This window comes from Falco peregrinus, chromosome 7 (genome assembly GCF_023634155.1).
Source record: "Falco peregrinus isolate bFalPer1 chromosome 7, bFalPer1.pri, whole genome shotgun sequence".
Classification (NCBI taxonomy): Eukaryota; Metazoa; Chordata; class Aves; order Falconiformes; family Falconidae; genus Falco; species Falco peregrinus.
This window is the reverse complement of record NC_073727.1, coordinates 29,215,955-29,234,642: the sequence shown is the minus strand read 5'-3', so window position 1 is coordinate 29,234,642 and position 18,688 is coordinate 29,215,955. Positions and strand designations below refer to the sequence as shown.

At 39.8% G+C, this 18,688-nt stretch overlaps 1 protein-coding gene across 1 annotated transcript in view; it reads left to right on the top strand.

The window, feature by feature from the left end:
* Nucleotides 1-18,393, top strand: part of FRK (fyn related Src family tyrosine kinase) — a 56,030-nt gene extending 37,637 nt beyond the window's left edge. The window contains exons 5-8 of the mRNA XM_055810833.1: nucleotides 7,526-7,684; nucleotides 12,678-12,863; nucleotides 15,024-15,185; nucleotides 16,903-18,393. Of these exons, the coding sequence (XP_055666808.1) occupies nucleotides 7,526-7,684; nucleotides 12,678-12,863; nucleotides 15,024-15,185; nucleotides 16,903-17,117 (722 nt within the window). The 3' untranslated portion in view covers nucleotides 17,118-18,393. The remainder of the gene's footprint in view (nucleotides 1-7,525; nucleotides 7,685-12,677; nucleotides 12,864-15,023; nucleotides 15,186-16,902) is intronic.
* The last annotated feature ends 295 nt before the right edge of the window (nucleotides 18,394-18,688 follow it).

Sequence of the window (18,688 nt, the reverse complement as noted above, 5' to 3'; positions counted from 1 at the left end):
TTTCTCTGTCCTAGATCGTGTGTAGTGTGAATACTTTGCTGTTGTTATATGCCATTACATTTCACCCCTCTTCCGAGATATTAATATTTAATCAAAACACAGCTTGTTCTTGACTAGGTAACTAGAATTCTTCTAGTCCTGAGATGGAGGCACAGAGAGAAATGGCCTCTGCTGTCTTTGACAGTTTGTATTAATGGTATATCCTATACCTGTAAGAATGTGGCCTAATTTCTCATCTGGATTTACCTGTTGTCTTCTCTGTAACTCTTGTTATGTGTTCTTGTGATGAAATAGAAGCCTCCTCATATGCAGTATTTTTTATTTCCACTCTGGAATTACATACAGACAGGGTTAAACCAATTTTCAATTGTCTTTAGAAGGGCTAAATATAGTTTCTTGTTATATGGTATTCTCATTTCTCAAATACTTTTTCTGGACTGACACCAATTTCTAGCTGTTGCTGATAAAAGGTTTAAAATGGTTGTGTTTAGGTAGATGACCTTCCAACCTGTAGGAAAAATTAAACTCCCAGAATTCTGGTGAGATAGCAGTGATGGATTTTTCCTAGAACCAGTTCTTACTTGCTGCAAATGTGCGATTCCCCACTTGTGAGTAATTAAGGTATTGAGAAATCTGTTTCCATTCCAATTTGGAGCAAGAGCCAATTTCTCAAATATTGCACACAAACTGGAAATTTCACAAGTCTTTCTTTCAGAAACATTGATGCACAGCATACTAGCTACATTTTTCCTGGTTTTAGGCATCTAACATTTTAGATACATCAGGCTTTTTTAATAATTATTGGGAAGAAATAAACACCTACATGTCAGATACTATAGATTAAAAATGTACATTATAATGAGAGAATAACAAGCTATTAAAGCATGTTTCTGTCCATTGGTTGTGAAGTCTGGACAACTACCTCATATCTAGGTGCCTGGATAATTGTCTACAGTTGGAAGAGGTGAATTCAGCTACCAGCAGTGTTCTCTAATTCCACAGAACTTACAACAGTAACAAAACTGAGGAAAATGCTGATCTGGTGGAGCCTATGAGATCTTAAACTGGTAAGCCTGGGAACTGTCTGACCAAGAACTGTGGAAGGACTGAGGTTCCTAGGCTTCATCTCCTGCCTTTATGGTTATAGAGTATCTAGTTTAACCAGCTTCAGAGTTTGGGGTTTGCAGTCCTCTGTCTATGGACAACAGGGCTCCACACACAGACCTTATGGACTGTAAGGGAGATTTTGCAGGAAAAGGGGCTCAACCAGAGATGTTCTCAGATTTAATGAACCATCCTTTTTCAATGAATTCCTGTTTCTGCTAGAAGTTTGTTGTCCATCTCTAAACAGAATGTTAAATACTTCACTATCAAAAACATCAGAAGATGAAATCTATTGATCCAGAACCATTTTCCCCCCCCTGACTCTTCAGAGGCTTTTTTCAGAGCCAGTGGTGGATTATGAAGACCTTCAACATGTCAGAATGACTAGTCTGTGATCTTTGTATTTATACAAGATTTCTATTAATCTTGAAGGAAGAGCCACAAGACTCTTAATTAAACTAGTCTTTTGATGTATTGGGTTGACCCTGGCTGGATTCCAGGTGCCCACCAAAGCTGCTCTATCACTACCATCATCTCCCTTCACCATCACCCCCACGCTCCCCCCCCCCCCCCTCCAGATGGACAGGGGATAGGAAATACAACAAAAGGCTTGTGGGTGAAGATAAGGACAGGAGGAGATCAGTCATCAATTACCATGACAGGCAAAACAGACTCAACTTGGGGAAATTAAGTTTATTACCAGCCAGATCAGAGTAAGATAATGATAAATAAAGCCAAAGCTTAAAAACACCTTCACCCCCACCCCTCCCTTCTTTCCACGCTTAACGTCTCTCCTGATTTTCTCTACCTCCTTCCTGCCAGTGGCACAGGGGAATGGGGCTTGTGGTCAGTTCATCACACGTTGCTGCTGCTTCTTCCTCCTCAGGGGAAAGGCTCCTCACACTCTTCCCCTGCTCCAGTGTGGGGTCCCTCCCATGGGAGACAGTCCTCCATGATCTTCTCCAGTGTTAGTCCTTCCCATGGGCTGCAGGTCTTCACAGACTGCTCCAGCGTGGGTCCCCCACAGGGTCACAAGCCCTGCCAGCAAACCTGCTCCAGTGTGGGTTCCCCTTTCCACAGGTTCTGCCAGTAGCCTGATCCAGTTTGGGCTTCCCACAGGGTCACGGCCTCCTTGGGGCATCCACCTGCTCTGGCGTGGGGTCCTCCACAGGCTGCAGGTGGGTACCTGCTCCAGCGTTACCCTCCATGGGCTGAGGGGCACAGCCTGCCTCACCATGGGCTTCACCAGGGGCTGCAGGGGCATCTCTGCTGCAGTGCCTGGGGCACCTCCTGCCTCCTTCTGCACTGACCTGGGTGTCTGCAGAGTGGTTGCTCTCACATGTTCTCACTCTTCTCTCTGGCTGCAGTTTCTCTTGCTGAGGGTTTCCCCCCCGCCTTCTTAAATACATTATCCCATAGGCGCTACTGCTGTTGCTCATGGGCTCGGCTTTGGCCAGTGGTGGGTCTTGTCTCGGAGCCAGCTGGCATTGGCTCTATCAGACATAGGGGAAGCTTCCAGCAGCTTCTCACAGCAGCCACCCCTGCAGCCCCCCTGCTACCAAAATGTTGCTGTACAAACCCAATACGTTCCACCTCTCACCTCTGTGAGCCACATGTTTAAGAATTCTCATTAAAATCCATTTTTATCACACAAACTTCACAAACTTCACTCACATCAACAGAAAGAATTCCCCACAACAAAATCTAAATAACATCATCACACCACCGAAGTGGACAATTTACACACAATCCACCCATCGTCCCTTCATCACAATTACAACCACCAAATTTCCCCACGATCATTCCTCTTTTTGTCTCTAACATTACTCAGTCCATGTTTTGCCCATTACCTCTCCTATCCTTATTACAATCTGTTGATCACTGTGAGTATAAGCAAAAAGCAGTAGTAATGTGATGCCTTCATTCAGATAATTGTCTTATTTATTCATTGGTGATTGACTATGCTTTGGAGACATCTGTGACATTTTACCAGCCAAAAACATAGTGACGGGTGTGTGAATGAAAAAACAAAGAACATCTTTGCCTTAAGGAGCATCTCTGACTTGTGAGTTGTTGACCCACAGTTATCCACCTCTGTGTAGGGATCAGCAGACAGGAAAATGGTGTAGAAGCCATTTCTTCTGGTGTAGAAGAAATGGTGTAGAACTGCTGTTTCTGTTCTTGGCTCTGCACAGCACTGTCTTGCTGTAGGTCCCTGACCACGTCATTTCACATTTTTGTTTTTATTTTCTCACTGATATATTGTTTGGGTTTTTTTTTTTTATTTAAGTGGAAATCATTGCAGGAGAGATTTGCACTTTGTCCTATGCTGAGTGTGATGGATTCTCTGGAACCTATTGTCTGGGCAAGCTGGCTTCTTCAGCTGTCAGCATGAAAAGCAGACATCTATCATTACCAATTAATCGTATCTGAGAAAATTCCTTATGCCTGTTCAAGTTGACGGATGCATTTGTCAGTATCATATTGTAAAACAACTCCCAAGCTTCTCTCTTTGCATGGAAGCTGCCCAAGCACAGTTTTTTTTCAGGAGGCTTTGTCAAAATAGTTACTGGTTTGGTACTGTCAGTGGAGGTTTTAATAATATTTTCAGTTCTTCAATATGTCATGTCTTTAGTGCATACACCACATAAAAATCTTTGCCCTCAGGAGAATCTGCCAATTTCTCTTAACAAAGAAATTCTTTTATTTCATTTAGTTCAGCACATAACCCTAAACTAACTTCTCAGTTCACTTCTGTATGGTGAGAAAGCTACTTGAGGATTGTCAGATACCTATCTCATTCTCCTGTTAATGTGAATAGCTTGCACTCGTTCTTTTGTGTTACCAACAACATGATGTTTTTAATATTATTTCTTTATTATGCATAAACTTATTCAGAAGATCACAGTATATGCTTAATGTACTTTGCACACAATTTCATTTTGTATAAACTTATTCAGAAGACAAGGTGGCTTTGAAGTACAAGGTTACTTTGTAGTTATTTGGGAAGGTTTATTGAAAGTTGCAAAGGGTCATGGGTGGATCTTATCAAATATTTAAGGACCACTTACATTTAGGCCAATGGAATATGGAAAATAACTGACCTTTCTCTCTAACTCATTTCCAAATTATCAGTGTTCATCTTATAAAGTGAAGTTTCCTCAATTCCAGAACAAAATATTTTCAGAAAGAAAATGATCAGAACTGATATATCTGCTTTAAGTAGTCTTAAATTAGAGGTGGTTGCTGGCAAAGTAGCACATCATAGAAGACATCAAAGAAACATATTCCAACACTTTGTTCTGAAGAACTTTGACATTTACAAAGACATTCTTAATTCAAAAAGCAAATTATTAAAACTATTTTCTTCATGTACTGATCAATCTACTCCCAAATTGGTGTCTTACACAAGGGATACTTGTTTCAGTAAATGTTTCTGTTAACTAGTTTTTTGGTCAAGTGGTTTCTACTTACAGTAATCTGCTCTTCATATTGTGCTTACCATTTACAGCTGAAAACATATATTTCATTAAAAACACATGTTAATCAACCGCAAACTAGAAAAAGTTATTTGAAACTCCATGTGGCATGTATTTTATGTATTTTACTTACATAAACGTCCTCAAAAATTGTATTGTAACTTCTTTCCCACTATTGTGACAGGCTTTATCTAACTAATTTGTATCAAGCATATTTGCTTGGTTTTAGAGGCAGTTTTTACTTTGCTTAGTTAGTTGCTAAAACCTAATCTTAGACAAAACACTGGTAAAGACACTTTCAGTTAGCATCCAATCCACTTACTAGCTACAGTATAAGAGCTACAGGGCTCTGCGGGGCTTTGGGCATTATCTGCTACTTGTGCTATTTAAAGATATAAGTAAAACTGAAGGTTACATATGCTCTTCAAAATATGCAGAAAATAATTCTTATCAATCTTTGTTACTGATTTCTTATCTTTATTATTATTAATTGCTTCTACAGCATAAAGAAGGATTTGCTGCTATTCAGTTAATAGAATACTTCCCTCCTGATCAATTTATTGGAAGTTGTCATATGTGAAACACATGTTGCTTGGTTTCAGTTTGTTGGAAGAAGTTTATAGCATGATTAAACTGAGAGATTCCTTGTAGGCAAATTTTGATGACGGGAACAAATCAGACTGTCATTTTCTATGGTATGAAGAAATCCTGTATGATGTTCCATAAAGGGTAGTTGATTTAGTAGGCCTCAAGTTAGTAAATACTTTATCCTTTTTAGGATAAACCTGTAAAATTTTGGCACCCATGCTAAATCACTAGTCATGCTTATGCATTTACCTGTGGAGGCAGAATACTTCACACCATGCAGCTTCTCTGTAACCTTTCGGATGATTTCCATGACACATGCATGTATCTTGAAGAGTAAGCAAATGAACCAAAATATTAAATCAGTACCAAATTGAGTCCAAACCCTTTAAAGACAACCCTAGGCTTGCTTTTTCTTTTTTTTTTTTTTTTTTTAATTTAGGATTGGTGGAAAGTTCAAATAAAGCTGTAGAGGAAGATTATGCTGCTCTAAATAGGAAAAATACATAGGATTGTCCTTACAGATATTTTTTTTTTCTACCTGTCATAATCTCTGCTTTATCCAGACCAAGTGTAAGTCATTAACTTTTCAGGCAGACCCCCACTTTCCTCTGACAGTTGCAAAAGGAAATGGGTATAGCCTGTACCTGTTGAGGAGATGTATTATTGGTTGCTATCCATTTATTGATGGCATGGAAATCTATTAACTTTCACCATCCCTCCTAATAGCATTATATAAGGTATCATGAAATTGGACCCCATGGGATTGCCAAGGAAGTATCAGGACACAGAGTGGAGCACCTGGCCCTTGCAATAATCCTTGCTCTCACAAGTTGCAATGGCAAATGGCTCTTTTTTCATAAAGTCTGTGTCAGAAGCATTTCTGAGTCATTCCTCTCACACTGATGCAAGGATATGAAATCACACATTATTGCTATGTTTTGGAAGAGGTTGGAGCACTTTTCAGGAGGTGGCATTCAGGGTAGGTGTTGGGTGAAGGTGGCCCAGGCTCATTTGACAGTTCTGTGGAACAGATTTTCTGGTGGAGTTTTATTGCTGAGCCATTTAGCATCCTCCTAGCATTTAACTTCATTTAAACATCCATGTTTGGAACAGAGCCAACTCCCAAATGAAACTTTTTTGTTACCTAATGCTAAAAATCATGTAGTCTTGGCTTCTCAAATGACTCAGCCTGCTTACACTAGGAAAAGTTTGTTTTTAAACATGGAATAGAGCAGATTAGACTCCCTGCCTTCCCCCCCCCCCCCCCCCCCCCAACTGTCACTGTGATCTTTTCTTAATAAAACTAATTTGATTTGGGAGAAAGGAAGCATTTGAGTAGTTGAATAATTTCACATTTGTTTATACAAGTATTGTGAAGTTGATGTTGTTTACCATCTTCCTCAAACATTTGAGAATATCTGATCACTACTGGATCATTCCAGTTAGAAAGCTTTGTTTATTTATTTGTGCATGTTTTTTCTAATCAATCCCCTACTCAGGACATATGAGCTGTAATCCTAAATGTGCCACTGACTTTAGCTCCCTGTGCCATTTCTGTATGTTTCATTTAATGGTTTTTTTGACATGGTTTATGCATTGGCTTACTGTGTATAGGAATAGAACTAGAGATATTACAACCTTATGTAACACTTAAAAAGTTTAGATCATTAGTTGTTAAGATAATTCTGCATTTAAGAGAGTGTAAAATTGCTGTTGCATATGTCCATACATTCGTATTTCTAATAAGGTTGCTATTATGTTACTATTAATATGCTATATTAATATGCTATATAACATTATAAACATATATTAAAATTATAAATAGTTATTGTATTTATGTATATAAAATGCACACATCTATTCTTCATATGCTAAAGTGATTTCAGTGCTCTCAGGTTTTGATTGCTGAAGCTGAAAAAATAGTGCAACAGATTCTTATTGCAGCACTATTTTTCTGTCAGAAACTTTATGTTCACTACCCAAGCACACTTACCTCAGTTTCGGGTCACTTTGTTAACCAGTTGTAACATCATTGTTTGCTTAAATTATATCAGTTAACATTCTAGCCTCACTTTTTTCTGTTTGGGAAAGGCCTGGGGATGGTTAATTTAAGCCTTTATATTTCTGGTAGCTGGAACAAATATGTTCTCTGTCCTTGTGCAACTGGCATGCTTCACTCATTAACTGTTTATTTGAGGGGCACTGTCTGTTTTCTGTGGCATCTGTGAAGATTTGAGATGCTAATGCACTTTGAAAGACAGAAAACAATCTCAGTTATTCCCTTAAGACTGCCAGGCTGGTAGGAAGGCCTTTAATAACCTCAGCTTATGTTTTGTTATATGCTGTTGTTTCAGGTTCAATGGATCCAAAGGACTTTCTGAGGGAAGCACAAATAATGAAGAACTTGAGACATCCAAAACTTATACAGCTTTATGCTGTCTGCACATTGGAGGACCCTATTTATATTATTACTGAGCTGATGAGATATGGAAGTCTTCTAGAATACCTTCAAAGTAAGCAAATGACTATAAACTCATTTCAAGGGGTGCCACAGCCGTCAGTTTAGTAAATACACTAACATAAAAAACAGAAGTACAACACCCTGGTTTAATATAAAAGGTACATAATTTGTCATGTGTGGGGATATGAAAAGAGGAAAAAAAGAGGTTTATGAATTTTTAATGTGCCAAAGTATTTGAGAAGTAGGAGAGAATCACATTCAGTTTGATTCTTGCCTTACAATGAATGACCCATATTTTTCCCCCCAGTTCCATGAGTAGATGGGAACATAGACTGACAGAATAAAAATACAAGCATCCAGAAGGATAGGTCATCATATTTGACATGAAATAGAGGCCCTTCCACAACATGTACCTAACAGCTTTGAAATCTATTACTAGGCAGGGATAGCCTTTCACTGTGAATTTGTCCCCTGCCTATAGCATCAGGGCTTTTATCTCAGCAGCACTTAAAAGTGCTCTTTTGAAGGCAAATAATAATTAAAAATAAAGTTGTACAGCCTGGAACAGACTAGGGTAATGATTGCACTTTATGTTCATCCTTGGTATCGAAAAATGCTTGATTTTAGTGTTGTTCCCCATTTTTAGTTTAGCGGATGTCTCTGAGATGCCAAATATTTCTAGAGCTGTAATGATCTCTTGAAGACAAAATGTTCACTGTGATTATCTTGCTAAATTTCTTCTCTGTCTCCAGCCCATAAGGCAAAGCCCTGTGAAATACTACAGACTATATACTGTGACACATACCTTCCCTCATCTTCTCTGTGGAACCATTTTTTAAGTGGGTCTCAGCCCAGGGACAATTACGCTAAAGAAATCTCTGGTAGAGGGACAGTCCCACCAGGAACTACACAGAGAGGGGCTGCAATGAGCTTGGGCCAGGTCATCTGCAGTTTTGTAGGCATTTAGTGAGCAGAGGTAGCAAGGCACAAATTTCCTTTAAATTCTCATCTTTGGTGCCTTTGTGTGCAGATTGCTGCTTATCTGATTGAAAGAGTCTGTCCCATCAGGAAATGATTGCTATGCATGAAAACATTTATTGCACCAGAGAAATAGCTCTAAGAAATCCAGGATGAGTCACAGCTATTGCAGAGGTGAAAATTATCCTCTTTGTGCACAGTGTACAACATGTCCGGGACACATGAGCACTGCAGCCTATGTGTGCATCAGTTGCCAGCACATGCACAGCAGCTGCCCTTGCAGCCTCATCTTTGCCCGAGTGCTCATTTCTGTAGCCCTGCATCCCAGAGACTGTGGAAGGTCAGTTGGTTTTCAGGCAGCCGTCAAGATAACGGTAAAAATGGCCAGATGAATCCCAGCCTAGTGGTATCTCGTCTGATGGCCTGTGCACAGGGGAATAAACAGAACTAAAAGGTAAAGGCAGATATCCAGGTTCTTTTATAGGTATTGGTCAGAGAAAAGTCATTGCCATCAGTGACAGTAATAAGAAAAGAGATTTTAAGCTTGCGTATAGCTCTGTGACTGGAAGTGATCTGTATTGGTGGGAGGTCAGCACACAACTCCTTATAAGCTTTCTTGAGACTCAGCCGCTGCAGGAATCATGAAAACAGTTCCAGAAGGCTGCTGTCTCTGTATGCAATATGGGTAGATATGGCAAACTGGAACAGAGGGAAGTCCAGAGATCATTCTTTGGTTAAGTTTCCCGTCCTAGAAATGCATGGTATGTTTTTCCGGCTTTAAAAATCCCTAATATTTCATGCATAGTGACTATCTCATTCCACCGTAACGACAGCTACTTAATGATGACAAGCATATGAATTCCCTGTGCACCTTGTGAATGTACTTTGGGATACTTCTTGGTGATCAGTGCTATGCAGAGTTATTGAGCTGCCACCAGGATGAGAAAAATTCCATAGAAAACTTTTGTTTGTTATTGGATGTGAATGAAATTGTCATAAATGTGTGAGTGTTTTTATCAATTCTGATAGACCTGGGGCTTGTTCTGGCAGGGATTCAGTCTTGAAGTTTGCTGAATTATTATGTAGGCAGTGCTCTCAACTGGAGAAAGAGATGCTTTTTTTTTTTTTTTTATTGTCAGGCATCTGTCAATGAGAACATTTTCCTGTCTTTCCTGTATAAGATACTGATATTGATTACTTAGAACAGGGTGCAGACCCTAAGCTTTCTTTAATATTTTCTCTAATAAATTTTTCATATAAACGTGATAGGTTTGTCAAAAAATATTAGTTCAAAAGGACATGGAGGTGCTACGTTTTCTTTATAGGATAAAGAATAAGCCATGGGAAGGTTTTCTAAATTCATCAGTAGTACCTAGTTTTGGGTGTGGAAGTTATATTAACTTCGGTTTTGTGCTGTAGTTTTTCCTCCTTTAAACCAGTTTTAAAAAAACTAAAGCACATGTATACCCATATGAATACAGCTGCAAACTCTTCTGAACTGCTCTCAGCCAGCCAGATGGGAGCTGGCTCTGGTCTGGAAACCTCCACAGTTGTACTAAAGCTGTGCTGTGCTTGAACTTGTGTGCTTTGGCTGGCCTAATCTGGGATTTTGGAGTATAGTCAGAAATCTTTATGAGACAACCATACAAGATTTGTACTCCAGATCCCAGAGAGACCCATGCTTTCCTCTATCTTTGTGTACAGTTTGCAGCTTCTGATCAGCTGAGGCTCCTCCTTACAGTTTTCCTTTCAGCTCCAGGACAGCAGCAGCACAGAACCAGCTCACACAGAGAAACCCTCCAAGAAATACTGCAGCAGCTGGGGCAATGGTGACCTCTTCCCCTCCCTCAGCTCACATGCTAAAGGCAGTAGGTCAGTGTGGTCTGGGATCCGAAGCAGCCCCCAGTGGCAGAAATAGTCTTTCAGCTGCAGTTGCACCATTAGAGGTGGTTCTTGTCCTTGTCCTTTAACAGGATGCACCTGTGAGTCCTGCAGGGCATAAGACAGGGAGGGTTTAGCAGCTCTAACTCCTGTTCTGCACTGAAGCAGCTCATTAAACACGAGGCTTATGAGTCATACTTTTTTTCCCTGTGACATTGCCATGTTCTGCCTCTTGGAGCAAGCTTGTGTCAGGCTAGTCTGGAGCACAGGCAGAACAATGACAAACCTGTGCTCAAGTCTGTCTGCATCCTTGTCTGCTTTCACCAGGAGGTAGTCCACAGCCTGTGCAGATGAAGAAGCAGTGTGAAAGGGAACATGGAGAGAGCGATTTTAAACTGAGTCACATAAGCTGGTTTCCAAAACCCAGGTACTTATGCAAGGTGCTTGTGCGCATTCAGTTATTTTCTGACCAAATACAACACAAGTGTCATTTGTGGATTTATATCTTTGTCCAGCAAGCTGAATAATAAATGTTGATGTCAGCCGGTTATCAGAACTGCAAAAATTCAGTGTTACATTATCCTGATGATGGGTTTTCTTGATAGTTATGCCATAGATTTTCACCTAGCCTGATTTTTCTCCCTCTCTCTTTTAAAGGTCAAGGCAACTATTAAACATATGTGTGGGAGAGGAAAAGACTTTCTGAGTCAACAATAGAAGTAAATAATCTTAGTACTGGATTATCATGACAATGAGTTTAGCCTCAAAAAGGAAAGGACAGTAGACATACAGGGCAAATTTAATAATTTAAAATTCATTTCTTTTACCTATTCATCTCAGAACATTCAGATGAGCAGGAAATTCAAGACCTGAAGATTGCAGAATAGATTAGTAAACAATGGAATTTCACACTCTTCATAAGGGGTGATTGCAAGGTTAGGTCAGATAAAATGCCAGAACTGGAAGAGGCTATGCAAAACAATGCTGAGACACAATTTCACTACAAATCAATTCAAAATAACAATCAGAAAACTGCCAGCTACAAATGTTTTATTTCTTTAACACAGAGGCAGTGAGGAAAAGTCACCATCCTAATAAGAAGCAGGAACTGCCAATAAACCTACCAGCAAACACTCAGCTTTTTGATATTATTACGATTCTGAAACAAGGTTGAAACTTTTTTGAGTGTTAGTTCTACAGAGGCAGGCACTCACGCTTCAGTGATGCAGTGTTTGGGTATGGGTGACATTGATGCTTGAATATAGCACTGATTTGGCTTACCTAGATTACCTTAGGTTATAAATTCTTTGCTATGAGGAGGTCAGCTGTCCCCAAAATGCCACAAAGGCCCTGAATTTGTATCCTAATAAGTTATACCCCAATGACTTTTTTTGGGGGTACCTGTCTTACAGGTTTTGGCTGCATTTTTTAATGACCTAGGCTCTATCCTTCATTTATGGAGGCAAGTTGTTCTGCTTAGAGTTCTTCTAAGTCTGAACAGATGATCTTTGGTTGCCAAATCTCTGTTTCTGGGACTTACTGATCTTACAGTGGTGGGAATGGCATGTGCATTGCTTCAGAAAGTTCTACTAGAGCAGGCAGCTTGAAAGCAGCACAAGGAGTCCTACTGTTGAGTAGCAGCAACAGAGATAACAGCGTGAAGCAGTCAAGTGGACTGGAAGGTGAAAATGAGAATTACATTTCACAGCAGATGATGTATGTATTTCCTAGCAGGAATCATTGGAGAGCAGGGAACAAGGATAATTTTGTGCTTTTCCATCTTTAGTCAGTTTTGGCTACACCCAGTGAGTACTGACATTAACTCTTACTCACAGTTTAGAACAGGTTATCCACCTGTCAGAAAGGCAAACATTGCATTGCTATCAGTAGATAAATGCCTTTTTCTTTGAACTGTGTCAGCAGCTCCTTCCAGGCCTAGGTCAACTGCTGCATTTAGTATTTACTCTTTTAGAGAAGATGGGACAGGTTACTCAGTTATTGTGAAACTAGCTGTATGGCTTTAAATAGTATCATTCACTGACCTGTGACATTTGGTCCAGCTGTTACTTTATTGTATTGCATGGTTTCGTTGATCTGTGTTGGCTGTTTGAACCAGTCAACTGTTATGTTATTTATATCTAAGTACCATAAATAGTACGTTATCCTGTCATGTTCTTTTTAAACAGAAGATGCAGGCTCCCAAATCTTCCTGACACATCAAGTAGACATGGCTGCTCAGGTGGCTTCTGGGATGGCTTACCTGGAATCTCAGAACTATATCCATCGGGATCTGGCAGCTAGGAATGTTCTTGTTGGTGAACACAGTGTTTACAAAGTGGCAGACTTTGGACTTGCAAGAGTTTTTAAGGTAGGTTGTGAGGCAGAATTGGCTTTACTTTAACTGTGGGGAACAAGGTGGAAGAGCAAACTGTAGCTTCTGAATTGCAGAGTTCAGGCAAAAGGCATGCCCAGGGAGAAAACAACCTCTAATATGTTCACTTGTATCCTCTACCTGAGTTATCCCATGCCAGGCCAGAAGCTGGCCTGTGCTTTTGTGTCAGTCTGAAGATGGCATCCCTGTGACTGCTTCCTAGTCAGTCACCAAGGAAGGAGCTTGGCAAGCAATAATACCCTTAGCTGCACAAACTTTATCCACAAGATGCGTGTCTGCCACATGGAAAGAGATTACAGGAATGATGGCAAAATTATTTCCCTGAGCCTGTAAAGGGAAGGTGTGTAAAAATGTATTGGCAGCTATTCTCTCCCTGTTTACTTCCCCGCTGCCTCCATAATGCTTGTGAGTGCAGGTAGCAATCATAAAAGGACCTTATTCCTCTCCATGACTAACAGTGGAGTTCATAAAGTGAGCTCTCAGAGCTTTAAATCTGATGTAGTTTCAAATTCTTTGCCATTGAACTGTTTTTTTTTTTCTTTAATTCATGAGAACATGGAACGCTGAATAATGCTGACCAAGATCACCCTGGAAAAGAGCCATGGTTTACAAATGAGATTTCCTACCTCTGAAAATGATTGGATCAGAGTTGGAAAGATTTGATTTGCTGTATTTTATGCATTTCAATATGTGATCCATAATTTCTGAGGTCTTGTTATTGTTTTTATTGATTTATGTTCTTGCACTGAGAAAGAAAAACAGAGAAAAAAGCCCTCTGCTTGTCATTTTTTTTTTTCCATTCAAGCAGCGGAAATTGAAGTTCATAACAGAGTTGGATTTATTACATACTGAAGTATAGAATAATGGCTTGACAGTGGCATCAAGGGACTTTGAAAGTGGTTTTTGCTTAATTTTGGTTCTTCTAGTTATGCTTAAGTTCAGATTGCACATTTTTTAACACGGAAAATACATATTTTTAAATGAACAATGCTTACAATAGTTATTTGTCCTCTGTCCTCACATGAGAGGGTAATAACTTACAGCTGTTGACATTTCTTGTTAAAACTGAACTTTACTAAAATACTATGTCCTAAAGATATCTTGGCAGACTTTCTTGGGAATATTCTGTCTCCTAAGCCAAAGCACTAATACGGTCACATGCAAAGATCTCAAAGAAGCAGGTGTGAGAAATGAAATCTATATTTCTGGATGTGTTAATTAGCATAATGAAATAATTTCTTGTTTCTAGAGATGTTTCTAGATACAACTGTATCAGTATGTAGATACAAAACACTAACAACCAGTCTTTTCAAAACTATAGGACATTACATCTGGGAAATGTACATTCTGTATTAAAACCTAATCAAACAAACACAATCTTATACACATTTGCCTGAATTTGCATGTGAAAAACCTGATCAAGGCTTGGATATGACTGATGTACACTAAATTACTTCAGGAATGAAAGAGAGAATAAAAGTTCACAAAGTTTTGGTATCTGTGCTATAAAACTTTAAGGACATGATTCTACAAATTTGCAAGTAAATGATTTCTCTTTTTCTATGTGTCTTTCATCTTCATTTTACATGAATTAATTGGACCCACTGTAAGCAAATATGTTAATTTGAATCACTTGGAGTTTGTTCTTTGGTCCCCAAAACCTGCTTAAGTGATTGTTATCAAAGTCAATGGCCCTTCAACACTGCAATAAATCACAGAAGAAAGGTTCTGAAATTCATTAGCTCTTGCTCTTGCCTTTACTGAAGACCAGATGTGGAGCCATTTGGTTTCTGCTGTCAGCAGGATGCTTACGTTGCCACTCCTGACAGACTTTTGAAATCTTGCATGCCATGTCCAGAATTCACAGTAGCAGGTCATAATTAATCACAAGCCACTCCAACACTGCGTGCTTGCTTGAAATGATAAATGCTTTAGAAAAGCCTCTGATGAACGGTAGCATTTCTCAACTGTGAAGTCCAATTCAACAACAGACTTCAGAAAGTGTGTGCTTTAATACCATGAAAGGCAAGTACTTGGCTAAAAGAGAAGATTAAACACATGCTTAGCTTAGTCAGGTGCTTAAGTACTTTGCCGAAGCAGATCTGAAATCACGCTTGCTTTTTTTACCCATGACAGGTAGAAAATGAAAATGTGTATGAAGCTAGGCCTGAAACAAAACTCCCAGTGAAATGGACAGCCCCGGAGGCAATCCGCTACAACAAATTCAGCATTAAGTCAGATGTCTGGTCATTTGGAATACTTTTGTTTGAAATAATCACCTATGGGAAGATGCCTTATGCTGGTAAGTGCTTTTACCAAAAGAATGATGTCTAATGTTTTCTTGCTTTAAGAACGAGAACAAAAAAAGTCCAACACCCATACTATGGCATGTTAAACGGTGAAGACTGTTAAGTACAGAAAGATGAGGTCCAGTTTAGTGGGTCAGACCTTCTGGCTGCCCCAGGCTCCCTGGAAGCTTTCCAAAGGCTGTGATTAGCAGCCATTCAAGCTTCTTCTCACTGGAGTCAACCTGCGTTGCACAAAACCTAAGCTAACTAGCTGTTTCCCTCCAGCATCAGCTGCAAGATGCCAACTCATAGAATGTGGAAAAAGGGAAGGTTTTCCTGTTGCCCATCCTGCCCTTGTTTGTTTGGGTTTTTTAAATTTATTTTCTTGAGGATATCTGATGGAAGAACAGAGTATTATGTGTGAAGTGCTGCACAGGCATCTGAGGAAGGAGGCGTCTGAAAAATGTATCAGTGTTTTTACCCCCTTCCCTCATATTTGAGTATTGCAGTGGAAAGTCTTGATAAAGAGAATGATCACAAGGATTTGGAACAAAATGTCACCAACCTAAAAAGCAGATTTAATGGTATGAGAGCAGCCATTATTCCTAGCACTGTGAGAAATGCTCAGGGAACTGTGGCTCCCATAACACAAGGTATCAGTGAGATGATTGACTGTGGCTCATTTTGTGCTGGTGAGAACACAAGGGAAGGACTAAAGCAAAAGAAAGTTATTCTGTGTCTGCACAGGCCTGAGGGGTGGTGTGTTTGCTGTAACTGTATTTCACAGGATCCCAAGCTAGTATTTCCTGTAAGAGCAAAAATTGATTTTGCCTTTTGATTCCCACTGTCACCTCCTGTGAAACTGTTCTGAAAAAAAGAAAATCAAAGCCAAAAATCCTCAACTCTTCCTTGTATAAACTATAGATGTGTGCATATGCACACACACACATAAATAAGCTATTCAAGTATAAATGATACATAACATCATGATTCTTGATATTGTCTGAAAATATGTTCAGCGTTATCCCTTTGCAAAGGCAGAGTTTACCTGTAACTTTACATCCTTTTGCCTGCCTATTTGCTTACTTGGTATTACATTCAGAGAGAAAAGAAGTAAAGATTATGCAATTCAAGATGTAATTTAAAGAGCAGAAAACAGAAAGGGAACAGGACAATAGGCTTAATATATAAAGGTATAGCACAGGTAGGGCAATGGTCACTTCTCCATGATGTGCAGTGACAGAGCAGGCAGGATGCCATGGCATAGCTTCACCAGAGGAAACTTAGGGCTGATGTTAGTGAAAACTTTCTAAATGTGAGGAAAATTCAGCAGCAGGACAGATTTTCTTGGGAGATTTTGGACTCGCCTAGACTAGAGTGATTTAGGAACAATTTAAGTGAAACAGATGTCAGAAAAATTTTGGCAAACCCAGGTGGTGGAGAAAAAGCCTCATACCCAGAGAGAGCCATTTGCTGTGCCTTTCGGGTGGCTCAGCTGGGGTGAGGGGGCTGGGAAATGCTGGAGATGGTTTTTAACTGATGGCTTGGGATCCTCTGATGACTCCTGTGGCCTGTTGCTGTTAAGAGGGGCCTGCTGTGCCAGCCCTGCCCTCACCGGGCACGTGTACCTCAAGGGAGGGCATCCCATTGCCTCCTTTCAGTCAGAGATAAGGACACGTGTTGTCACTAAGTAGACCCTGAGTAGTCTGTCAAGCTCCTTTGGGATTGCAGGTATGCCAGGACACCAGGTCATCCAGATGCTGGACAAGGGCTACAGGCTTCCTCAGCCGGAGACGTGCCCAGCGTCGCTGTACCAGCTGATGCTGCAGTGCTGGAGCGTGGAGGCGGACAGGCGGCCCACCTTCGAGGCCCTCTGCGGGCAGCTGGAGTGCTACTTTGAGACCAGCTCCTCTTCCTACGCTCAGACCCAGGCTGTGGTGAAATGAACTCCCAGGCACGGGCTGAGGAGCAGATGCTAGCCAACGTGGCTGAAGGGAGTGTTGTGAAGTCAGCCAGGTTATTAGGGGGTGCTGAGGAATTCTGGTATGTTTTCATCCCTGTGCTGATACTCAAAGACACTGTTTTGCAAGACTAAGCATCAGGAAGCTGGAGGGGTGGGGGCTTCTAAAAAATAAAATGTCTTCTATTTATTTTTTAAATAACAGATTGTAAGAATGAACAAATGAAATGAGTGTCGCTCAATAACCATTGTTGTGTTTTGTCATTTCTTTACTGGAATAATTATATGCTGTTCCTTAGATTTTTTGTTCCCACCAGGTTGTTCTCATGAAGGAATATGATGGCTCTGCACAGCAGGATCTGTGCTTCCAGAGTCCTCTTGTAAAAAAAAATAAAAATAACCCCATGACTGTGATGATGGAAGACTCCAGATTAATTGCCTTGCTTAGACTTCAAGTACATGTACTTCTGCTGTATCAGAAAATAAAACAGGTGTTCATGGGAGAAAAGAAATTATTTTGTTTTGTGGATGCAAATCTTTTTTAATCTTTTTTAGTTTGTCTGCTGTTCCTTTTTTACAAAAGTAAACATTATTATTAGATTCTTGAAGCTGTTTGTTCTTAATGTTGTTAAATATTGCCACAGAACCAATGAATTATTGTCAATTCAAATGTAAAGATTTCTTCCATAGTACTTCATTTTAGGGGTATTGGAGGAAAAGATATTTCAACATGAACTCAAGACTGCCTTAGCATTTCAGAGTGACACCCTTTCCTGTCCTGCTGCCCAAAACACAGACCCACTCCAACAGGACAGGGCTGAGGGCAGGTCTAGGTATTTTGCAGAGGGACTAGCAATCCATGCTTCCGTCTTCTCCAAATGTGACTTTCTTATAGGACATTTAAATAACAGATGATCTATTTTACTTTATCCATGGGGAAATGGAGCCCAGGTGCTTCTGCTAGCAGTCTTTACAGCTACAGATTTTAGAAATTTTTTTTTGCCAGTTTTTCTAATTAACTACAGTATGTATTCTGCTGAAATCTGATATCACTGTGACAGTTTTATGTTCTCAATTGTGAGGCTTAGAGAACCAAGTTTTAATTATTTACTTACAATTCATCAGTTAATTATTTAACAACATAATCTAGGAATTAAGAGCTGTACTGTGTTAACATAATGTGAGCTCAGTATAAATGTGCTACCATTTTCCTCTAATATCAAAAAAGGGTATAAATAAATGAAAAGATTCATTACTTTAAAGGCTGGGTGGCTTTTATTACATCTTTTTCATTTTCTTTTCTTCTCTTTATACTGCAAATCCATTCATCTCAGTGCCTTGCTTCTAATTTTTAATTTCCTTTTCCCCTCTACTTTTGGAAGGCAACACACCTTTTTTTTCCTTTCATACACATCGCTTATGTACTCACTATTCAAAACTCCTTTCCTTATTTATTGTTTTTCTCCTCTTTCTATCTTACTACACTTGGAGTGTCTCCAGCATTCTGTCTCCGTTCACCTTCATATTCTGTGCAGTGTTTCTCCCTACTCTTTATAC